This window comes from Rhinoraja longicauda, chromosome 40 (genome assembly GCF_053455715.1).
Source record: "Rhinoraja longicauda isolate Sanriku21f chromosome 40, sRhiLon1.1, whole genome shotgun sequence".
NCBI classification, from domain to species: domain Eukaryota; kingdom Metazoa; phylum Chordata; class Chondrichthyes; order Rajiformes; family Arhynchobatidae; genus Rhinoraja; species Rhinoraja longicauda.
This window is the reverse complement of record NC_135992.1, coordinates 16582550-16608037: the sequence shown is the minus strand read 5'-3', so window position 1 is coordinate 16608037 and position 25488 is coordinate 16582550. Positions and strand designations below refer to the sequence as shown.

At 54.4% G+C, this 25488-nt stretch overlaps 1 protein-coding gene across 1 annotated transcript in view; it reads left to right on the top strand.

Annotated features, from left to right (window-relative positions):
- Window positions 1-17406, top strand: part of LOC144611451 (synaptotagmin-1-like) — a 62579-nt gene extending 45173 nt beyond the window's left edge. Inside the window, exons 4-9 of the mRNA XM_078430555.1 lie at window positions 2719-2832; window positions 4308-4475; window positions 8628-8795; window positions 11286-11403; window positions 14632-14765; window positions 16743-17406. Of these exons, the coding sequence (XP_078286681.1) occupies window positions 2719-2832; window positions 4308-4475; window positions 8628-8795; window positions 11286-11403; window positions 14632-14765; window positions 16743-16952 (912 nt within the window). The 3' untranslated portion in view covers window positions 16953-17406. The remainder of the gene's footprint in view (window positions 1-2718; window positions 2833-4307; window positions 4476-8627; window positions 8796-11285; window positions 11404-14631; window positions 14766-16742) is intronic.
- The last annotated feature ends 8082 nt before the right edge of the window (window positions 17407-25488 follow it).

The following is a 25488-nucleotide window of genomic DNA, read 5'->3' as shown; positions in this document are numbered from 1 at the left end:
AACGCCTGGTGAGTGATGGGTGGATACAGGTGAGGGGGCGATGTGTGGAGTAAGTGATAAAGGCTGGAGGTGAAAAGGAGACGCAAGGTGTCAGATGTGGGGAGATGAGGTGGAGTGAGACGTGTTGTGGTTGGGCCCTGACATGAACCACAGCCATCACTGGCTCCCTGTCATTTGATCAAACGGTTTGATTTATAGCCATGTATAAATGGCACCTTGGCTCTACACTGTGTGTGTGAGGCTGCACCTCTGGCTTGTTTGTTGACGTATTTGCCAAGAATGTTAATCACACTGGGGAACGCTGTGACTCTACACGTGGGCAGAGGGATCATCGGCTCTCTGGGAGGGACACTGCCGGCCGCATCACCACAGGATGCCAGGAACAAGACCCTCACAGCCCCTCTGGTGGTCCGCTCGATACGTCTGCCTGTGTGTGCTCCCCTTCACACCACCTGCCTGTGGGTGTGTGTGTGTGTGTGTGTGTGTGCGTGAGCAGGTGCGTGCGTGTGTGTGAGCGGGTGCGTGCGTGTGTGAGCGGGTGCGTGTGTGTGTGAGCGGGTGCGTGCGTGTGTGTGTGGGTGTGCGTGTGTGTGTGCGTGTGTGTGTATGTGTGCGTGTGCGTATGTGTGTGTGGGTTTGTGCGTGTGTGTGTGAGCGGGTGTGTGTGCGTGTGAGTGTGTGTGAGCGGGTGCGTGTGTGCGTGCGTGTGTGTGTGTGCGTATGTGTATGTGTGTGCGTGTGTGTGTATGTGTGTGCGTGTGTGCGTGTGTGTGTATGTGTGTGTGTGAGCGTGTGCGTGTGTGTATGTGTGTGCGTGTGTGCGTATGTGTGTGGGTTTGTGTGTGTGTGTGTGTGAGCGGGTGTGTGCGTGTGAGTATGTGTGAGTGTGTGCGTGTGTGTGCGTGTGTGTGTGTGCGTGTGAGTGCGTATGTGTGTGTGTGTATGTGTGTGCGTGTGTGTGTGTGTGCGTGTGTGTGTATGTGTGCGTGTGTGTATGTGTGTGTATGTGTGTGCGTGTATGTGTGAGCGGGTGCGTGTGTGTGCGTGTGTGTTCGTGTGTGCGTATGTGTATTTGTGTGTGGGTTTGTGTGTGTGGGTTTGTGTGTGTGTGTGTGAGCGGGTGTGTGTGTGCGTGTGAGTGTGTGTGTGTGTGAGCGGGTGCGTGTGAGTGCGTGTGCGTATGTGTATGTGTGGGTTTGTGTGTGTGAGTGTGTGGGTTTGTGTGTGTGTGTGAGCGGATGTGTGTGTGTGAGCGGATGTGTGTGTGTGCGTGTGTGTGCGTGTGTGTGTGTGCGTGTGTGTGTGTGTGTGCTCTGTGTCCCTATCTATCAGCAGTTCCAAACATTGTTAGAAAATCTGTAAAGTAAATTAAAGTGTGGCCCAGTGTTTCATTAAACAGGTTGGCAGCACTGGCAGAGTCACGGGGTCACACAGCACGGGATCAGGCCAACATGACCCGCTCACACCCAGCCCTGCTCACACCAGACCCCGCTCACACCCAGCCCCGCTCACACCCAGCCCCGCTCACACCAGACCCCGCTCACACCCAGCCCCACTCACACCAGCCCCGCTCACACCAGACCCCGCTCACACCTGCCCCGCTCACACCCAGCCCCGCTCACACCCAGCCCCGCTCACACCCAGCCCCGCTCACACCTGCCCCGCTCACACCTGCCCCGCTCACACCAGTCTCACCGCCAACATTTGGCCCTGTCCCACTAACCCATTGCCAGCCATGTGAAAGGCACTCTCTATCTCTTTCTCTTTCACCCACCACTCTATCCCACTCTCAGTGGGTCCCGGGGTACTTGCTGCATTGCATTGTGGGATCGTGCTGTGTACGTTGGCTGCAGCACATTGCCCGTCAGTGGGCCAAAGGTCCCCTCAGGTCCCTATTCAACCTTGACCTCTCAGCTTGAGCCCACGACCCTGAGCTTTGATGCCCCCACCCTGGGTGAAGGCGGTGCCTGCTTTCCACCCACTCCTTCAGTTCAGTTTATTGTCACGTGTACCGAGGTACAGCGAAAAGCTTCTGTGTTGCGTGCTATCCAGTCAGCGGAGAGACAGTACACGATGACAATGGAGCCGGCCACAGTGTACAGACACAGGGTGCAGGGGGCACCTGGTGTACAGGGGGCACCTGGTGTACAGTGGGCACCTGGTGTACAGTGGGCACCTGGTGTACAGTGGGCACCTGGTGTACAGTGGGCACCTGGTGTACAGTGGGCACCTGGTGTACAGGGGGCACCTGGTGTACAGTGGGCACCTGGTGTACAGGGGGCACCTGGTGTACAGTGGGCACCTGGTGTACAGTGGGCACCTGGTGTACAGTGGCACCTGGTGTACAGTGGGCACCTGGTGTACAGTGGCACCTGGTGTACAGTGGCACCTGGTGTACAGTGGCACCTGGTGTACAGGGGGCACCTGGTGTACAGACACAGGGTGAAGGGGGCAAGGGTGTACAGGGGGCACCTGGTGTACAGACACAGGGTGAAGGGGGCAAGGGTGTACAGACACAGGGTGAAGGGGGCAAGGGTGTACAGACACAGGGTGAAGGGGGCAAGGGTGTACAGACACAGGGTGAAGGGGGCAAGGGTGTACAGACACAGGGTGAAGGGGCAAGGTTAGGCCAAGGCTTCACGCTGGGCTGCAGGCGGCTGCTCCAGTGGTGGCAGCAGCTGGACCTATGTCTAATCGCTCTGTGCTCCGGGACTGTAGGTGCAGCCAGATGTGGAAGACCTGGATTCAAGTTTGTTGGGAGACGAGAAGCGAGAGGAGGAGAAGCTGGGAAAGCTGCAGTATTCCCTGGATTACGACTTCCAGAGTGGCCAGGTGGGGCAGGCGTTCATGCGCGGAACATGCCGGATGTTTCTGGAATGTCTCAGCCAGAGAGCTCACACTCTCGTGGGGTTGACGTCAGTGATATCCCTTTGTTCCTCCCTGCCAGTTCTACGACACGCAGGCACATGTATGATGCAAGGGGAGGCCCGTGTCAGACACGGTGCTGTGCGTGTTCACCGCCAGTGTGCTGTGATCTACCCTGTGTGTGGTCCCCACACGGCAAGCTGCTCTTGGCACGCACATGCACACACACACACACACGCCCACACACACACACATGCCCACACATACGCGCACACGCACAAACATAGACACACACGCACATGAACTCACACATCGCACACACGCACCCTCACGCACACACACACACCCATGCATACATTCCCACACACGCACATACACACACACACACGCACATACACGCACATACACATCCCCCCCCGGGTGAAGCCAGGTGTGGTTGCTGCTGTCATTCTCCACAACCCGTGTCCAATGGCAGCGTGAGCCCATGGATCCAGCTAGGTTGGCCAATGGGAACCAATGGGATCCAGTGACGGTGGCCAATGTCAGGGTGTCGGAGCGGATAGGCCGATGTACATGCTGGTCGCGGGCCGTGAGCGCCTCCTGCTGCCGGTCCCTGATGGACGGTGGATAATCACCTGGCCAGGAGCTGCACCCAGACCATTCCCCCATCCACAGTGATGCTATCCCTCACCGGCACGGTCCTAACCCTACCCCCCCCCCCCCGCCTTCACCTCGCTGGTGATCAGGCCCTGTCCCTCCCCGCTCCACCTGCCCCACACCCATGCTACACCACAGGTCCACCTGCTGGGCACTCCTGGGCTTGATACACCTGGGCTGGGCACACCTGGGCTAGAGACACCTGGACTAGGGACACACCTGGCCTGGGTACAGCTGGGCTGGGAACACCTGGATTGGGCACACCTGGGCTAGGAACACCTGGGCTTGACACACCTGGGCTACTCACAAATGGGCTGGGCACTCCTGGGCTAGGGACACACCTGGGCTGGGTTTAGCTGGGCTGGGCACACCTGGTCTGGACACACCTGGGCTGGACACACCTGGTCTGGCCACACCTGGGCTAGGGACACACCTGGGCTGGGTTTAGCTGGGCTGGGCACACCTGGTCTGTACACACCTGGGCTGGACATATCTGGTCTGGACATGCCTGGGCTGGGCACACCTGGGCTGGACATACCTGGGCTAGGGACACACCTGGGCTGGACATACCTGGGCTAGGGACACACCTGGGCTAGGGTCATACCTGGGCTGGACATACCTGGGCTAGAGACACACCTGGGCTAGGGATACACCTGGGCTGGGTATAGCTGGGCTGGACACACCTGGTCTGGACACTACCTGGGCTGGACATACCTGTGCTTCTCCCCCGCAGTTGTCTGAAGCTGTCCGTTAGGTTGCTGACTGCTACGGGTTTGTGGTTTCAGCTGATCGTGGGCATCATCCAGGCAGCGGACCTGGCGGCATTGGACATCGGCGGGACCTCTGACCCCTACGTCAAGGTCTTCCTCTTGCCGGATAAGAAGAAGAAATTTGAGACCAAAGTTCATCGAAAGACACTCTACCCCACGTTTAACGAGTCATTTACCTTCAAGGTGAGACGCTGAACAGACCAATGCCCGCTCCAGGCTGGCTGTTTGTGCTGAGGTGCTGGTTAGCAGTGCCAACCTGTTGCCATGGAAGCGTGTTCACACACGGTGGTCAGCTGGCGTGCAAGGCAGGCGTGCAAGGCGGGCGTGTGAAACGTGAACATACAAGCCGTGCCATTGCATCTTTCCACACCCAGACTGTGGTTGCAAAAGATAATATGTCAAGCTGGGAAACACCACTGTTGTGTATAAAACCATGAGATCGGGGAGATGCACAGAGTCTCTTGCCCAGAGTTGGGGAATCGAGGACCGCAAGACATTAAAATCAGGGTTGTGACTGCAATTTTAGAGTGATACAGCGTGGAAACAGGCCCTTCAACCCAACTTACCCACACTGACCAACATGTCCCACCTACACTAGTCCCACCTGCCTGCATTTGCATTGCGGTAGTAACATTTTAGCAGGTTTTTCTTCAATTAGTGGATCAACTCATCTACTAAAAATGTCACAAAGTTCCCGTGGAATGAAATGGAACCGTTCTGGAGGACAACGTCACCTTTTTATGGTCCAGCAAAAGTGCAGCACATGTGCCCAATCAGCACACAACTGCCCAATCAGCACACACTTGCCCAATCAGCACACACCTGCCCAATCAACACACACCTGCCCAATCAGCACATACCTGCCCAATCAGCACACACCTGCCCAATCAACACACACCTGCCCAATCAGCTCACACCTGCCCAATCAGCACACAGCTGCCCATGACAAGTACACGCCTGCTCAAGACATGCACACACCTGCCCATGATAAGCACACACCTGCCCTGCAACATGCACCTTAATTTAGTTCAACAAAGAAACTGACAAGTTACTAAAGAACCTTTAGTAGCAACGGGAACCCAACAGGTCCATGGGTCATCTAGTATGACAATAAAAACCCTCTTGCCTCTTGACATTGTGGGCCGAAGGGCCTGTTCCTGTGCTGTACCATTCTCCATTCAATGTTAATCTAGCTGACTGCTCCGTGGATGGCAATGAAAGTGGCCGCGTTAAACCCGTGTGGTTACAGGTGAATCCACACCGCCCTCAGTTGAGGGGCAGTGAGGGGTGGGCACTGCGCGCTGGCACTGGGCTCTGGGCACTGGACACTGGCACTGGGCTCTGGGCACTGGACACTGGCACTGGACACTGGTGCCCACTCCTTGGGAAAGCCTCACGTTTTGTGCGCACTGATGCTCAAACCTCCACCGTCGCTCGAACAGCGGAAAAATAATTCCCAGCTTGGAGCATGAGTAATGCCGGTGACATTTTTATTGATCCCACTCTGAAGTGACCCACACCATCCAACAGCAACACCTTTTAGCGGCCAATTTCACGAAGCAATTAAATGCAGGCATCCAGTCACAGATACGTGTCCACATCTGCTGCACTCATTAAACAAGGCCGATGGAAAAACTGCTTCACCAACAGGAACTCTGCAAACATGAGGTTGGGGTGTGGGGAAGTGTACAGCGGCCACACTGGGAGAGGGGCTGGCACGGCAAGGCAAGGAATTCCACAGAGGCAAGCCTTCAGTGGAAGACGTTCCCACTAGTTCCAGATCAAAGGTGCAGTATGTGTAAACATATGTACAGTCACGCATGACATCTATGTTCATGTGAGCTGTATAAGAAAATAACTGCAGATGCTGGTACAAATCGATTTATTCACAAAATGCTGGAGTGAGCTGTGTTGTGCACATGTATGGGGATGGACACACCTTGGGCTCTCCGTGTTCCAGCGTGTTAGTCTGCGTGTTACTGGAGGCACGGGGCCACAGAGCACGTTGACCACATGAGCGAACAACAAGGTGAGGAGGTGCTGACCATGTCTCTATCACACGCACACGTTTGCAGTTTGAGGACCTCAGATAAACCAGACACAGGCTCCTGCCGTTCCCCCATTTCACTCCACACACTCTCAGTTACTTCTACAGTGGACATGACCACAGAATGGAGACAGGACAAGACAACACAAGAGGCAGAGGTAGCAAGTGTTTGGGGGAAGAGAATGCAGGACTGTTGAGATTGGAACAGTCAGGGGAGTCAAGTTAGTGAGAGGTTTAACATGGGACTCACAAGGATTTGTTCAGTCGGTCGGGCTGTGTGGAATCACCAAGGAGTGATGCAGCTCACCCATCATGTTCCCATCCTTGGCCTGTGATTCAGCTTGGTGCGACAAGCAAGATGAAGGTTCTGGATCCTTGGCCTGTGATTCAGCGTGGTACGACAAGCAAGACGAAGGTTCACCCATCATGTTCCCATCCTTGGCCTGTGATTCAGCGTGGTACGACAAGCAAGACGAAGGTTCTGACACAAAATAAGTTGCATTGTAGCTCTGTGCTGTGCTGCAAGATATATTGATGCAAATATTACCTTCATCTATGGGGTGTTGATATTTAGTAGAATATTAATTATGGTGGAATATTAACAATGGTGGAGTATTGATTATGATGAAATATTGAATATGATGGAATATTGATTATGGTGCAGTACTGATTATGATGGAATATTGATTATGATGGAATATTGATTATGATGGAATATTGATTATGATGCAGTATTGATTATGATGGAATATTAATTATGATGGAATATTGATTATGATGGAATATTGATTATGATGGAATATTGATTATGATGGAATATTGATTCTGGTGCGGTATTGATTATGGTGCGGTATTGATTATGGTACAATATTGATTATGATGGAATATTGATTATGTCTGCTTTTTGACTGGCTGAGTTCCTCCAGTATTTTGTGCTTTTTGCTCGAGATTCCAGCATCTGCATCTCTCCTGCCCACCTCCTTCTGGCAGCTTTTAACCAAAGCAGAAACGCTGGCAGATCTCAGGCGGTTAGCTGACCCGAGTTTATTGTCACAGACAAACAGACCCAGACAACACACAAAACTTACACATAAATTATATGTAAATTACAAATGCATTTTGCAAGACAGTGGATGAAACAAGACGTTAGTGAGAAACACATTGAAACAAGAGAGAGAGTGCGAGGCGTCTGTAATGTTCTGTCGCTGAGGCGGGATTAACGCTGTGTGCAGGAAGGAACTGCAGGTGCTGGTTTAAACCAAAGATAGACACAAAATGCTGGCGTAACTCAGCGGGTCAGGCAGCATCAGTGGAGAGAAGGAATGGGTGACGTTTCAGGTCGAGACACTTCTGCAGGCAGTCTGAAGAAGGGTCTCGACCCGAAACATCACCCATTCCTTCTCTCCAGACATGCTGCCTGACCCGCTGAGTTACGCCAGCATTTTGTGTCTCACTTCATTTCAAGGTTGTGCGAGTTGGTTGGTTGAGGAACCTGATGGATTTGGGGAGGTAGCTGTTCCTGGGCCTGGTGGCGTGGGACCTGAGGCTTCTGTACCTCCTGCCCCACAGTAGCAGGCAGCGTCTGTGGAGAGAGAAACCAGGTAACGTCTCAGGTCATCGTGGCAGCTCCTGCATTTCTGTCCTTGGCTCAGACTCCAGACTCCAGACTCCAGCATCTGCAGCTTGTTCCTTCCTGCAGATTTGAACTGTGAATCTTCCCATGTTCATTATTCATCACCACAGGTGGCACGGTGGTGCAGCGGTAGAGTTGCTGCCTCACAGAGCTTGCAGCGCCAGAGACCCGGGTTTAATCCCAACTGCAGGCTGCATCTGTGGTGGGGTTTGGTGTAGAGGGGAGAGAGCTGGACAAGAGAGGTGGCAGTGGGACAAAGCTTGGCTAATACAATACAATACACAATATATCTTTATTGTCATTGTACAGGGGTACAACGAGATTGGGAATACGCCTCCCATACCATGCAATAAATTAATTAGCTAATCAGTATAAATTTATACAACCCAGTGAAACAAATTGGAACAGTTTTAAAACAGAATAAAGTGCAAGTAGGTCTGTGCCGGTTCACTGTGCGATGTGACCATCCGGCTCAGCAGGACCGGTTCATAGCAGCTATGGCCCTGGGGATGAAGCTGTTCCTGAGTCTGGAGGTGCGGGCGTAGAAGGCCTTGTAGCGTCTGCCCGATGTTTGAACAGACTGTTGCAGGGGTGTGAAGAGTCTTTGTGAATGCCCCCTCACCCACCTGTATCCACCTATCGCTCTCTGCTCCAGATTCCCTACTCCGAGCTTGGAGGGAAGGTGCTTGTCATGGCAGTATACGACTTTGACCGCTTCTCCAAGCACGACGCCATCGGGGAGATTCGTATTCCGATGAGCAGCATAGACCTTGCTCATGTGATCGAGGAGTGGAGAGACCTGGAATCAGCTGAGAAAGAGGAGGTACGAACACCACACACAGGGGGTATGAGACCACACACAGGGGGTACAGAGACAACACACAGGGGGTACAGAGACAACACACAGGGGGTACAGAGACAACACACAGGGGGTACAGAGACCACACACAGGGGGGTACAGACACCACACACAGGGGGTACAGAGACCACACACAGGGGGTACAGAGACCACACACAGGGGGGGGTATGAGACCACACACAGGGGGGGTATGAGACACCACACAGGGGGTACAGACACCACACACAGGGGGGGTATGAGACCACACACAGGGGGTACAGAGACCACACACAGGGGGGTACAGACACCACACACAGGGAGTACAGAGACAACACACGGGGTACGGACACCACACACAGGGGGGTATGAGACACCACACAGGGGGTACAGACACCACACACAGGGGGTACAGGACCACACACAGGGGGGGTACAGAGACCACACACAGGGGGTACAGAGACCACACACAGGGGGTACAGACACCACACACAGGGGGTATGAGACCACACACAGGGGGTACGACACCACACACAGGGGGTACAGAGACCACACACAGGGGGTACAGAGACCACACACAGAGGGTACGACACCACACACAGGGGGTACGACACCACACACAGGGGGTACAGAGACCACACACAGGGGGTACAGAGACCACACACAGGGGGTTCAGGACCACACACAGGGGGGTATGAGACCACACACAGGGGGGGTATGAGACCACACACAGGGGGTACAGAGACCACACACAGGGGGGTACAGAGACCACACACAGGGGGTACAGATACCACACACAGGGGGGTACAGAGACCACACACAGGGGGGTACAGAGACCACACACAGGGGGTACAGAGACCACATACAGGGGGTACAGAGACCACACACAGGGGGGTATGAGACCACACACAGGGGGGTATGAGACTACACGGGGGGGTACGACACCACACACAGGGGGTACGACACCACACACAGGAGGTACAGAGACCACACAGGGGGGTACAGAGACCACACAGGGGGGTACAGAGACCACACACAGGGGGGCTGGTCACAAACACCCTGAAGGGCAACTTTGATCAGTTAGCAGCTAAATGTACTCGTAATAAATTAGTAATTTGCATTAGCAAGTAACAAAGAGCATAAGACTCTGGTGGTACATAGGGTAGAGTTGCTGCCTCACAGCACCACAGACCCGGGTTCCATCCCGACTACTGGTGCTGTCTGTACGGAGTTTGTATGTTCTCCCCGTGACCCGCGTGGGTTTTCTCCGAGATCTTCGGTTGGGTTAGTCAGGGCTGCTCTCTGTTGGGGTGGGATGGTTGGGGCTCTGTTGGGGTGGGATGGTCAGGGGCTGCTCTCTGTTGGGGTGGGATGGTCAGGGGCTGCTCTGTTGGGGTGGGTTGGTCAGGGGGCTCTGTGTTGGGGTAGGATGGTCAGGGGGCTCTCTGTTGGGGTAGGATGGTCAGGGGGCTCTCTGTTGGGGTGGGATGGTCAGGGGGCTCTCTGTTGGGGTGGGATGGTCAGGGCTGCTCTCTCTTGGGGTAGGATGGTCAGGGCTCCTCTCTGTTGGGGTGGGATGGTCAGGGCTCCTCTCTGTTGGGGTAGGATGGTCAGGGGGCTCTCTGTTGGGGTAGGATGGTCAGGGCTGCTCTCTCTTGGGGTGGGATGGTCAGGGGGCTCTCTGTTGGGGTAGGATGGTCAGGGGGCTCTCTGTTGGGGTAGGATGGTCAGGGCTCTCTGTTGGGGTGGGATGGTCAGGGGCTCCTCTCTGTTGGGGTGGGATGGTCAGGGGGCTCTCTGTTGGGGTGGGATGGTCAGGGGGCTCTCTGTTGGGGTGGGATGGTCAGGGGGCTCTCTGTTGGGGTGGGATGGTCAGGGGGCTCTCTGTTGGGGTGGGATGGTCAGGGCTCCTCTCTGTTGGGGTGGGATGGTCAGGGGGCTCTCTGTTTGGGTGGGATGGTCAGGGGGCTCTCTGTTGGGTTGGGATGGTCAGGGGGCTCTCTGTTGGGGTGGGATGGTCGGGGCTCCTCTGTTGGGGTGGGGTGGTCGGGGGGGCTCTCTGTTTGGGTTGGGATGGTCAGGGGGCTCTCTGTTGGGGTGGGATGGTCAGGGGGCTCTCTGTTGGGGTGGGTTGGTCAGGGGGCTCTCTGTTGGGTTGGGATGGTCAGGGCTCCTCTCTGTTGGGGTGGGATGGTCAGGGGGCTCTCTGTTGGGTTGGGATGGTCAGGGCTCCTCTCTGTTGGGGTGGGATGGTCAGGGGGCTCTCTGTTTGGGTGGGATGGTCAGGGGGCTCTCTGTTGGGGTGGGGTGGTCGGGGGGCTCTCTGTTGGGGTGGGATGGTCAGGACTGCTCTCTGTTGGGGTGGGATGGTCAGGACTGCTCTCTGTTGGGGTGCAGTGGTTCAGTTGGCCGCTCTGCCAGCTGTCTGTTGGGTGGTGTGTCTATGAGAAGGTCACGTGTGTTTCTGAACCTTTGCAGCAAGAGAACCTGGGAGATATCTGCTTCTCGCTCCGCTACGTCCCGACTGCCGGCAAGCTGACCGTCATCGTGCTGGAGGCCAAGAACCTCAAGAAAATGGACGTGGGTGGACTCTCAGGTAGGTCCGCATGGTTGAGTCAGAACGTCAGAGACCCAAACAGCATGGAAACAGCTTGGAACAGATTCCACACTGTGGCCAAGGTCACAGCTATAGACAAGGTATAAAGCACAAACCCACCTCCTTGAATAGAAGCTGCCTTTCGTGGAACAGCGCAAGTTTTAATGAAGTGCGATCAATAATATTCAAACTGACTGCCACAATCTTGCAGCCAGCTCCACCATTTACCTAAAGCTCGCTGCTGCCCGACACTGTGGTCATCGTCCTGACTTTGCAACTGACAGCAGCAGCCTGTTCACACCTGACCATACTACCTGTGGATGTGAGCAGATGTGGGTGGGTGGGGGGGGGGGGGGGGGTGGGTGGGGGTGGGGGGGGGGGGGGGGGGGGGTGGGTGGGGGTGGGGGGGGGGGGGGGGTGGGGGGGGGGAGGGGGGGTGGGGGGGGGGGGGGAGTGGGTGGGTGGGGGGGGGGAGTGGGTGGGTGGGGGGGGGGGAGTGGGTGGGTGGGGAGTGGGTGGGTGGGGGGGGGGAGTGGGTGGGTGGGGGGGGAGTGGGTGGGTGGGGGGGGGGAGTGGGTGGGTGGGAGGGGAGTGGGTGGGTGGGGGGGGGGGAGTGGGTGGGTGGGGAGTGGGTGGGTGGGGGGGGGGAGTGGGTGGGTGGGGGGGGAGTGGGTGGGTGGGGGGGGGGAGTGGGTGGGAGGGGAGTGGGTGGGTGGGGGGGGGAGTGGGTGGGTGGGGGGGGAGTGGGTGGGTGGGGGGGGGGAGTGGGTGGGTGGGGGGGGAGTGGGTGGGTGGGAGGGGGAGTGGGTGGGTGGGGGGGGGAGTGGGTGGGTGGGGGGGGGGAGTGGGGGGGGGGTGGGGAGTGGTGGGGGGGGAGTGGGGGGGGAGAGAGGCAAAGCAAGGGTTACTGTAATATGTAAAATGTAATGTAAGGTTAAATATTTTGGCCGATTTTATACGATTCTAAAAGGCTGGACTAGAAATGATATTGTAAACATTACATGCCCAATCTGTCCTGCTGACAGACGCTGCTTTGCTGTGTAATTTGAGCAGCAGATGGCTTGTATCAATACTCACAATTTTACATAGTTAATGAAACAGAAGTGCGGTGTGTGTCGTTCCCCCGATCCCCTGTGAACAACTCCAGCCGCTGGACACCACAGCTGCCTCAGCCTCAGCCAAAGCCACTCGCTCAGGGTGCAGCCCCCTCCCCTCCCCTCCCCTCCCCTCCCCTCCCCTCCCCTCCCCTCCCCTCCCATCCCCTCCCCTCCCATCCCATCCCATCACCCTCCTTGCTGTTTGTGTAATGATGTTTACACAATGTGTCCCTGGTGCAAGAGAACAGATGTTCACTAATGTTCGCCTGGCCAGAGAGCGCGAGTTGAGGAAGGTTTGTGATCACAACACAACGAGGCTGAGGGGGGCTGCCAGCTGAGGGGGGGCTGCCAGCTGAGGGGGGGCTGCCAGCTGAGGGGGGGCTGCCAGCTGAGGGGGGGCTGCCAGCTGAGGGGGGGCTGCCAGCTGAGGGGGGGGCTGCCAGCTGAGGGGGGGCTGCCAGCTGAGGGGGGGCTGCCAGCTGAGGGGGGGCTGCCAGCTGAGGGGGGGCTGCCAGCTGAGGGGGGGCTGCCAGCTGAGGGGGGGCTGCCAGCTGAGGGGGGGCTGCCAGCTGAGGGGGGGCTGCCAGCTGAGGGGGGGCTGCCAGCTGAGGGGGGGCTGCCAGCTGAGGGGGGCTGCCAGCTGAGGGGGGGCTGCCAGCTGAGGGGGGCTGTCAGCTGAGGGGGGGCTGCCAGCTGAGGGGGGGCTGCCAGAGGGGGTCTGCCAGCTGAGGGGGTGCTGCCAGAGGGGGGCTGCCAGCTGAGGGGGGCTGCCAGCTGAGGGGGGCTGTCAGCTGAGGGGGGCTGTCAGCTGAGGGGGGCTGCCAGCTGAGGGGGGCTGCCAGCTGAGGGGGGCTGCCAGAGGGGGTCTGCCAGCTGAGGGGGGCTGCCAGCTGAGGGGGGGCTGCCAGAGGGGGTCTGCCAACTGAGGGGGGGCTGCCAGAGGGGGGCTGCCAGCTGAGGGGGGCTATCAGCTGAGGGAGGCTGCCAGCTGAGGGGGGCTGCCAGCTGAGGGGGGCTGCCAGCTGAATGGGGGGGCTGCCAGAGGGGGGCTGCCAGCTGAGGGGGGCTGCCAGGAACTCAAGGCCCAGGCAGGTGCGGGCTTCTCCACGGCACCGGCACAGGATAGGATTCAGAGGATGACATGAGGCCCTTTGGTCCATCTGGTCCAGTGATAGCTCCATCCCACTCCCCTGCTTATTCTATATGCCCCATGATAGAATTACTGCCCCACTCGGCCCGGCATTCCCGCTCTGCCCACCTTGTCGTTGTGGGCCGTGGGTGCAGTGATTGTGGTGTTTGTCCATGTTGGGTGAGGTGTAGACGGAGCCAATTTTCCTCCTGGGATAAATAAAGTTCCATCGTATCGTATCACCTGTGTCCTTGTCTTTGACTGGAGAGCACACAAACAAAAGCTTTTCACGGTGACAATGATAAACTAAACTAAACCTAGTGTGTAAATGCAGTGTGTCGTGAGCTGGTGCACACCTAGTGTGTAAACGCGGTGTGTCATGAGCTGGTGCACACCTAGTGTGTGAATGCAGTGTGCCTTGAGCTGGTGCACACCTAGTGTGTAAATGCAGTGTGTCATGAGCTGGTGCACACCTAGTGTGTAAACACAGTGTGTCATGAGCTGGTGCACACCTAGTGTGTAAATGCAGTGTGTCATGAGCTGGTGCACACCTAGTGTGTAAATGCAGTGTGTCGTGAGCATTTCGTTTAGTTCAGTTTAGAGATACAGTGCGGAAACAGGCCCTTCGGCCCACCGAGTCCACGCCGACCAGCGATCCCCGCACACTAACACTATCCTACACACACTAGAAACAATTTTTACACATACACCAAGCCAATTAACCTACAAACCTGTACGTCTTTCGAGGGTGGGAGGAAACCAAAGATCTTGGAGAAACACCACGCAGGTCACGGGAAGAACATACAAACTCCGTGCAGACAGCACCCGACAGCGTGAGGTGTAGATGGAGTCAATGGAAGGGAGGTTGCTTTGCCTGATGTTCTGGGCTGCTGGCCTTGCCGAGGCAGCGTGAGGTGGAGATGGAGTCGGTGGGAGGGAGGTTGGTTGTTCACTCCAACATTGGTGGTTTGCGGTTACTGATGTAACTATTGTCCATCCTAGATCCGTACGTGAAGATCCATCTCATGCAGAACGCCAAGAGGTTGAAGAAAAAGAAGACCACCATCAAGAAGAACACGTTGAACCCGTACTACAATGAGTCCTTCAGCTTTGAGGTGCCTTTCGAGCAGATTCAGGTACGGCCAGGCACCACACTCACTTGGACCAATACTGTTCCATCTTATTGATTCCAAGAGTGTAGTCCTTGACATTGAGCTCCTGCACCTGAGGACGGGGGCACTGGTGCCCAAAGGTTTCGATTAGCCGTATACATAAATACAGGTTGAAGCGCTCTAGTTAGCTGCCTTGTGCTCCAGACTCCTGCTGTCTGGCACACTGAGGTACAGTGAAAAGCTTTTGAACGGCACGGTGGCGCAGTAATACAGTTGCTGCCTTACAGCGTTTGCAATGCCAGAGACCCGGGTTCGATCCCGTCTACTGGTGCTGTCTGTACGGAGTTTGTAGGTTCTCCCCGTGACCGCGTGGATTTTCTCCGAGATCTTCAGTTTCCTACCACACTCTAAGGTTAGTCAGTTAATTGACTTGGTATAAATATAAATTGTCCCTAATGTGTGTTGGATAATGTTAGTGGTCGGTGCAGACTCGGTGGGCCGAAGGGCCTGTTTCTGCGCTGTATCATTAAACTAGAAAATACTAAACTAAAAAGACACTTGCCCCTCCCCCCAGGATGGGTCAGGAAGTCGAGGATCCAGTTGCAGAGGAAGGTACTGACTCATAGGGCCTGGAGTTAGTGTGGTAGACCATGGAAACAGGCCCCTCAGCCCAACTTGCACTGCCATTCTGTGTTCTCCACAGATGCTGCTCGGCCTCTTCCATTACTCCTGCACGTTGTCTTTTCCTGGTTCTAAGGATTTATCTGCTGAAGGCCCAACATAAATGGAAGTTCATGGTTTCACAACAGTGGGAGTTTCTGGAAATATATTTATCAGGGTGTGGAAACAAGGAAGTGTGGATGCTGGTTAATAACCAAAAGGGCACAGCGTGCTGGAGTAACTCAGCAGGTCAGAGAGCATCCCTGGAGAACATGGAGAAGTGACGTTTGGGATCCAGACTTTTCTTCAGACCCCATCAGAGGGTGCTGGGCCTAGTGGTCAGAGTCACGGTATCAGGATGCATCACAGCACAGTTTGGAAACAGCTCCATCCCAGACTGCAAGAATGTGCAGAGAGTTGTGGACACAGCCCAGACCATCACACACACAAACCAACCTCCCTCCCACCGACTCCATCTACACCTCACGCTGCCTCGGCAAGGCCAGCAGCCCAGACCATCACACACACAAACCAACCTCTCTTCCATTGACTCCATCTACACCTCACGCTGCCTCGGCAAGGCCAGCAGCCCAGACCATCGCACACACAAACCAACCTCTCTTCCATTGACTCCATCTACACCTCACGCTGCATCGGCAAGGCCAGCAGCATAATCAAGGACCTGTCTCACCCCGGCCACTCCCTCTTCTCCCCTCTCCCATTGGGCAAAAGGTACAGAAGAGTGAAAACGCACACCTCCAGATTCAGGGACAGTTTCTTCCCAGCTGTTATCAGGCAACTGAACCATCCCACCACAACCAGAGAAAAGTCCTGAACTACTATCTATCTCATTGGTGACCCTCGGACTATCCTTGATCGGACTTTGCTGGCTTTACCTTGCACTAAACATTATTCCCTTATCATGTATCTATACACTGTAAACGGCTCAATTGTGATCATGTGTGTCTTTCCGCTGACTGGTTAGCACGCAACAAAAGCTTTTCCACTGTACCTCGGTACATGTGGCAATAATCTGGACTGGACTGGACTAGAAACATAGAAAATAGGTGCAGGAGTAGGCCATTTGGCCCTTTGAGCCAGTACTGCCATTCAATATGATCATGGCCGATCATCCAAAATCAGTACCCCGTTCCTACATTCCCCCATATCCCTTGATTTTGTTCGTCCTAAGAACTAGATCCAACTCTCTCTTGGAAACGTCCAGTGAATTGGCCTCCACTGCCTTCTGCAGCAGAGAGTTCCACCGATTGACAACTCTCTGGGTGGAGAGGTTTTTCCTCGTCTGTCTCAGACCAGGCTGGTTTCACTTGTGTTTTGCAGAAGGTACAGGTGGTGATCACGGTGCTGGACTACGACAAGCTGGGGAAGAACGAGGCCATCGGCAAGTGCTTTGTGGGTTACAACGGGACGGGCACGGAGCTACGCCACTGGTCAGACATGTTGGCAAACCCGCGCCGGCCCATCGCCCAGTGGCACACCCTGCGGCCCGAGGAGGAAGTGGACATAGCGCTCGGCATCAAGACCTCCTGATGCCCACACCCACATCCCCACACCCTGTAGTTGACAAGCTTTGGCCAGACGTTTGTTTTCTGTGGCGATTTGTAAAATATATCACAAACAAGTTGTTGATGAGCCTACACATGTACCAGTTTCAGGATGTTACAGTGTGTTCTTACCTTGAGTAAGCCCAGGCCTAGGTCAGACAAGCTGGATTCAGCAAAGGTTTTTATTCTGGACCTGGTTGTATTGTTCCTGTGTTGTCATTCTATGGTTCTGTAGCGTTGTGTGTGTATTGTAAGGAGGAAGTGGGAAGGCGATGGAACGGGTGTGGAGAATAAGTAACAAGGAAAAGGCAAGTCTCATTAAAGGTACGAAAGAGTTAAAGGAGGGAAAAGAGGAAAGGAAAGTAGAACTGAAACGTGATCAGAGATTGTGGTGAACAGACAGAATTCTATTTTATGAACAGAAGTTTGATCTGTTGAATAAAACCAGTTATTGTTCCTCATCTGCCTGTGACTGCTTGTTATTGGTTAGCTGCCTCTGTACGCCTGTGTCCATGTGCAGGGTGGAATTCAGACCACTGCCCCCTCCCCACCATCCCCCCCACCATCCCCCCACCCTGCCCCCTCTCCCCCACACCATCCCCCCACCCCCGCTCCCCACACTATCCCCCCCACCCCCTCCCCCACACCATCCCCCCCCACCATCCCCCCACCCTGCCCCCTCTCCCCCACACCCCCCCCCCACCCCCGCTCCCCACACTATCCCCCCCACCCCCCACCCCCTCCCCCGCACCACCCCCCCCCCCACCCTACCCCACACCATCCCCCCCACCCTGGCCCACACCATCCCCCCCACCCTGGCCCACACCATCCCCCCCACCCTGGCCCACACCATCCCCCCCACCCTGCCCCACACCATCCCCCCCATCCTCCCCACCCCCTCCCCCACACCATCCCCCACCCCCTCCCCCACACCATCCCCCCCCCACCCTACCCCACACCATCCCCCCCACCCTGGCCCACACCATCCCCCCCACCCTTCCCCACACCATCCCCCACACCATCCCCCACACCATCCCCCACCCCTCCCCCACACCATCCCCCCCCCTACCCTGCCCCACACCATCCCCCCCACCCTGGCCCACACCATCCCCCCCCACCCTAACCCACACCATCCCCCCCACCCTGGCCCACACCACCACCCCCACCCTACCCCACACCATCCCCCCCACCCTGGCCCACACCATCCCCCCCACCCTGGCCCACACCATCCCCCCCACCCTGGCCCACACCATCCCCCCCACCCTGGCCCACACCATCCCCCCCACCCTGGCCCACACCATCCCCCCACTTCCCCCATTATTTTCCAGCCTAATTCATTGAATTTTGCAGCAGATGGTAGACAATAGACAATAGGTGCAGGAGGAGGCCATTCGGCCCTTCGAGCCAGCACCGCCATTCAATGTGATCATGGCTGATCATCCACAATCAGTACCCTGTTCCTGCCTTCTCCCCATACCCCCTGACTCCGCTATCCTTAAGAGCTCTATCTAGCTCTCTCTTGATGGACATTCAATCATTGGCTCCCTGCTGTTCCCCTTGTGTCTCCCATCCTTGTCCCTTGTGTGTTCATGGAATAATCTTTTAAACGCTCAATTAAATCTGCTGCCATTGGCCTTTGCTTGGACCACTGGGGGTTTAGCATTCTTAGTCCCATTCCTGTAAAGTGCCCATCAGCAGGCTCTGACTGACCACATCGTCAGCACTTTCCAGACCAGAGCAGAGCAACCCCTGCCGCTGCTGGATGTCTGAAATGAAACACAACATGCAGGAAATATTCCACAGCTTCAGTCCGGCTCGGCCGTGAACCGAGGTACAGTGAAAAGCTTTTGTTGCGTGCTAACCAGTCAGCGAAAAGATAATTCACGATTACAATCGAGCCTTCCACAGTGTACTGATACAGGATAAGGGAATAACGTTCAGTGTAAGGTAGAGCCAGCAAAGTCCCATCAAGGATAGTCCGAGGGTCACTAATGAGGTAGATAGTAGTTCAGCACTGCTCTCTGGTTGTGGTAGGATGGTTCAGCTGCCTGATAACAGTTGGGAAGAAACTGTCCCTGAATCTGGAGGTGTGTGTTTTCACACTCCTGCACCTCTTGCTGGTACAAGCAACATTTCAGCTCTGCCCCACCCGGTCCGGATGAGTATCTGCAGTTATTTTGCTTTTACTTCAAGGTTCCCCAACACGTCCACTTTTCATGTTTAAAAAAAATCCCTACCTCCCACCTGTGTCTTTTACCCATCAAAGATAGACGCAAAATGCTGGAGTAACTCATGGGGACAGGCAGCATCTCTGGAGAGAAGGAATGGGCGATGTTTCGGGTCGAGACCCTTCTTCCCTCCAACACTTTTACCCATCGCATCGACATGTCCTCTGGTCGCTGTAGGTTGTTCCTGGTGTGGAGGTGAGTGATGGAATCTGGGGCGAGTTGATTGGAATGTGGGGAGAAAACAAATAAAATTAATTTGGGATTAATGTAAATGGGTGATTGTTGGTCAGTCTGGACTTAATGGGGTCGAAGGGGCTGTTTCCATGTTTGTATCTCCCTATAGGGTTGCCAACTTCCTCACTCCCAAATACGGGGCAAGGTGACGCCATTGATGGAGCGGGAGCACGTGGCCGTTGGCTGGGTGAGGTCACGTGGGGCGCGGGGCGGTGACGTCACCCTTTGTCCCGTATTTGGGAGTGAGGAAGTTGGCAACCCTACTAATACGGGACAAGAGCGGTCCCGTACGGGACAAACTAATTTAGCCCAAAATACGGGGTGTCCCGGCTAATACGGGACGGTTGGCAACCCTATCTCTCTGACTCAGATCCTATGAAGAAATTGGTGTCATTTAAATGTGTTTTCCTGTTCTTACATAATAATGAGCTCAGTTACAGGTAGCTTATGGGGATGTTTATTCAAATGTAGTAAATATTAAATAATTTGGATGAGGTATACCCAAAATAACCCTTCAAAGCAGAACACAGAGCATGGTGGATGTTTTAAAGTGTGTCGTATGAGAAGTTGAGATGGAGGTTGGAGGAGCAAGTCATAATGATAAACGTCAATGACTCAATGCTGCCTCCGCTTCCCGGTCTTTACAAACTCAACTCTACTCGACTCTGGCTGAATACCTGCAGCTGCACTTTGCCCAAGCACTCAAGTGTAGTCCAAGCCCGCCCCCTTCAGCAGAATGCTGGTTGTTACAGATGGTAAATAGTTCCAACATAGACACAAAGTGCCGGAGTAACCTAACGGGCCAGGCAGCATCTCTGGAGAGAAGGAATGGGTGACGTTTTGGGTCGAGACCCTTCTTCAGGCTTATTTCTGGTCTGTTTATGAGACTTGATTTTGTGTATTGGTCTGGCTTTTTGTTAATGATAACTGGCATAAAACTTACTGAGGATGAAGGAACTGCAGATGCTGGTTTAAACCGAAGATAGCCACAAAAAGCTGGAGTAACTCAGCGGGACAGGCAGCATCTCGAGATGTTGAGTAACTCCAGCTTTTTGTGACAAAACTTACTGAGTCAACTGACTAAGTATCACAGGCCCTCACCCATCAATGCAGAGCCAATCAGGTACACCGGGCACTGCCTCAAGAAGGCGGCATCTATCATCACGGCTGCCTACCATCTTCTCATCGCTACCATGGGGCAGAAGGTACAGAAGCCTGAAGTCCCACACCACCAGGCTCAGGAACAGATACTTTCCTGCAGCCACCATGCCTAGATGAGGAGGTATCAGCTACAGGGAGAGTTGGACAGACTCGGATTGTTTTCTCTGGAATGCTGGAGTTCGTGAGACCTGATAGAAGTTTATAAAATTATGGGAGGCAAAGATAGGGTAGACGGTCAGAACCCTTTTCCAGAATGCATAAATGAAATACTAAAGGTCATAGCGTTAATGTCAGAGGGGCAACGTTTGCAGGAGATGTGTGTGGCAGAGGGTGATGGGTGTGGAACGCCCTGCCTGGGGTGATGGAGGCAGAGACGATAGTGGTGTTATGATGATTTTAGATGGGCGCGTGGATATGCAGAGAATGGAGGGATATAGATCACGGGCAGGCAGATGAGATCAGGTTAACTTGGCATGTCAAGTCAAGTCAATTTTATTTGTACAGCACATTTATACACAACCCACGTTGACCAAAGTGCTGTACATCAGTGCAGGTACTAAAAAAGAACATACAATAGCACACATGACCATCGCCAATGATATTGTGGGCCGAAGGGCCTGTTCCTGTGCTGTACTGTTGTTGCATGTTCCATGTTTATTGTAATCTCACTACAGATATACTTCAAGCAACGAGAATATTGTAACCAGGCCTCCTGGTAATATCTTCGGCTTCACCGGCAGGCTCTGGGGATCAAGGATGACTTGTTGTGCTCTGGTGTTGTGTTAGTTTAGTTTCCTGTCATGTGAGCTGAAGTACAGTGAAGAGCTCTGGTGTTGTGGGCAGCTGCCAGGTGCTGCTGAGGCCAGTGTGGGTGCCATGGACCAGTCCCTGGTGCCAGGAGAATGGGCATTGGGCTCCATCTGCCTGCGTGTGGGGCTCCTGCCCATTCCCAGTGCATGATCTCACCCTCCCCGCACCATCCTGAATAATCCCTTCCCACTACATCAGGCCGGGATAGAGTGGATGTGGAGAGGATGTTTCCACTGGTGGGAGAGTCTAGGACTAGAGGTCACAGCCTCAGAATTAAAGGACGTTCTTTTAAGAAGATGAGGAGAATTTCGTAAGTCAGAGGGTGGTGAATCTGTGGAAGTCTGTGGATATTTTTAAGTTAGAGATAGATTCTTGATTAGTGCGGGTGTCAGGGGTTATGGGGAGAAGGCAGGAGAATGGGGTTAGGAGGGAGAGATAGATCAGCCGTGATTGAATGGTGTAGACTTGATGGGCTGAATGGCCTGATGCTGCTCCTATCACTTATGATCTTCTGATCAGTCTGGCCCAGGAATTCCAAGGGGTTGTGGGCCGAGTGTTTCTCATGTAGGAGACTTTGATAATATTCTAGAATCTTCTCTTCAACCTACCTGATAGTTTCTTCCACGATGGTGATTGGAACACTGTTTCTGAATCAGTCCAGACACAGAGTGCTGGAGTAACTCAGCGGGTCAGGCAGCATCTGTGGAGAACATGGATAGGTGACGTTTCAGAGTGCTGGAGTAACTCAGTGGGTCAGGCAGCATCCGTAGATGGGTGACGTTTTAGGTCAGGACCCTTCCTCAGACTGAAAGTAGAGGGGAGGGCACTGGAAGTAGGGAAAGGCCAGGGTTGATGGCGATGTGAGTCCTTTAGCTCCAGGAGTCTGGTGTTGGGAGTTTCAGCAACGTGGCTCCTGCACTCCACACTTACATCCGAGACAGACAGCTGTAAGTATCCCAGACCACAACACGGGCTATGTCATGCCAATTGTCTCTCTACGCTAAACCTCTTTTGGGAGAGTCTGATGTAACAATACTCGTTTCTCTGGAGATTAAGTGCTCCCCATAATGGACCAGTTGCCACGGTTATGGAATGAAGGACCATTCTTCATTCCATTATTTTCTCAACCCATTATTTCTGATCCGTGGTCGGAGAGGTTTATTAAATAAGTCGAGAGATAATGTAGCAACTGATTGCTTTGAATGGGGGATCGGTCGTCTTAAAGCAATTTCACCGCTGAGAATTGCAGACAAACCACTCTACTGAAAAAAAAGAGAAATCTTGCAAAAGCAAAGAACTGGCGATAATCGCTTTTCACAGTAACAAGAAATCATAAAGAGGTTATTAATCTTTGTATGTCAGATACGATGCTTGGTTTTGTTCTTGGGCAATTGCTGTGGGTAATTTCTACAGAAGAAGACTTCATAAAATGGGATGTTACTGTCCAAAGAGCTGGCACAGTGGCACAGTGGCACAGCGGCACAGCGGCACAGTGGCACAGCGGTAGAGTTGCTGCCTCACATCGCCGGAGACCCAGGTTCGATCCTGACTACGGGTGCTGTCTGTATGGAGTTTGTATGTTCTCCCTGTGACTGCGTGGGTTTTCTCCGGGTGCTCTGGTGCCCTCCCACACTCTGAAGACTTGCATGTTTGTAGGTTAATTGGCTTCGGTCAAATTGTAAATTGTCCCTGATGTGTGTAGGATAACGTGAGGGAACTGTGCGGACATGGTGGGCCGAAGGGCCTGTTTCCATGTTGTATCTCCAAACTAAAGACAGACGACATTTTGGGTCAGGAACCTTCAATCTAAAGATTGTCTGTTCATTCCCTCCACAGATGCTGCCTGACCCGCTGAGTTTCCCCAGTACTTTGTTTATTAGTCAAAAGCCCATTGTCGACAGCCTCCTCCACATCATCCTCCCCTCCCCTCCCCTACACACATCAGGGACTATTTACAATTTTACCGAAGCCAATTAAACTACAAACCTGTAAGTCTTCAGAGTGTGGGAGGAAACCGGAGCACCCGGAGAAACCCTACGCAGTCATGGGGAGAACATACAAAGCCCGTACAGACAGCACCCATAGTTAGGATCGAACCCGGGTCTCCGGCGATGTGTGGCAGCAACTCTACCGCTGCGCCACATCGCCAGGTCTTTGGACAGTGACATCTCATTTTATGGGGTCTTCTTCTGTAGAAATTGCCCACAGCAATTGCCCAAGAACAAAACTACGTGCCAGGTCTTTAACTGGTTGGGTGTTGGAAGTCGCCCAGTAAATAAATAACTGGTGTAAGATGCTTTGCTGCAACGCCCTTCACATCTAGTGCTCTTTGCACCTACCGAGGTTGTGCTAACGTTTATCCCTGACCTAAACTAGGTAACGTGGTTGTTAATCTGTGCTCAGCAACTCACACAATAGACAATAGACAATAGGTGCAGGAGTAGGCCATTCAGCCCTTCGAGCCAGCACCACCATTCAATGCGATCATGGCTGATCACTCTCAATCAGTACCCCGTTCCTGCCTTCTCCCCATACCCCCTCACTCCGCTATCCTTAAGAGCTCTATCCAGCTCTCTCTTAAAAACATCTAACGAACTGGGCCTCCACTGCCTTCTGACGCAGAGAATTCCACACCTTCACCACTCTCTGACTGAAAAAGTTCTTCCTCATCTCCGTTCTAAATGGCCTACCCCTTATTCTTAAACTGTGGCCCCTTGTTCTGGACTCCCCCAACATTGGGAACATGTTTCTTGTCTCTAATGTGTCCAATCCCCTAATTATCTTATATGTTTCAATAAGATCCCCCCTCATCCTTCTAAATTCCAGTGTATACAAGCCTAATTGCTCCAGCCTTTCAACAAATGCTCTGCTGCAGCGCCCTCCGCACCCACTCCCCGCACCCACCCTCCCCACCCACTCCCCGCACCCACCCTCCCCACCCACTCCCCGCACCCACTCTCCCACCCACTCCCCGCACCCACCCTCCGCACCCACTCCCCGCACCCACTCCCCGCACCCACTCCCCGCACCCACTCCCCTCACCCACTCTCCCACCCACTCCCTGCACCCACCCTCCGCACCCACTCCCCGCACCCACCCTCCGCACCCACTCCCCGCACCCACTCCCCGCACCCACTCCCGCACCCACTCCCGCACCCACTCTCCCCACCATTCCCCGCACCCACTCCCGCACCCACTCCCCGCACCCACTCTCCCCACCCACTCCCCGCACCCACTCCCCGCACCCACTCTCCCCACCCACTCCCCCCACCCACTCCCTCCACCCACCTCCGCACCCACTCTCCGCACCCACCCTCCGCACCCACCCCTCCGCACCCACCCTCCACAAAAGGCAATGTGCTGAGTGACCTCAATACCATTGCTTCACTGGTGAATATTGCCAAGATCATTGTTAGGATCTTCCATGTTTATTTTTGCATATCTTTCATTCATTGTTGTTTATCTCTCCACATCACCGTCTATATCTCTCGTTTCCCTTATCCCTAACCAGTCCGAAGAAGGGTCTCGACCCAGAGCGCCACCCATTCCTTCTCTCCAGAGATGCTGCCTGTCCGCTGAGTTACTCCGGCTTTTTGTGTCTATCTTTCTTTTTCTGTTTCTGTTTTCTACTGCACAACCGTCAACAGCTGGGCTATCTTGTGCAGGTCTTGTGCAGGTTTTGCTCGTGCAGGCACTGGTTGCATAAAGGGTCATTTAGATGTTTATGTGGGCAAGTTTGTGAGATGATCCATGTCCAAGTTGTTGAGCTGTGACTTGAAGAGTGACAAGGTTGTTTATGTTTCAAGTGACGCTAAAAAGAACGTTACTTGTATTTAACGCCCTGTGCAGAAAGCCAGAGCCTCTGGCAGTGCAGCCCCAGCGCGGTGGGGCGCTGGGATGGGTTGTGCTCAGACCCCGGGGCGGGACTCGAACCCTCGCCCTCAGAATCAGCGGCCAGTGCCGCCCGCGTTGCCATGGAGACGGCCGCGTCCCCTCCGGCCGGACGTCCCGCCTCTCCGCCTCCACCATTGGCTGCTCAGCCGCGCGGGCGCCCGGGGAGGGCTGTGATTGGCGGAGAGCGCTGTTCGT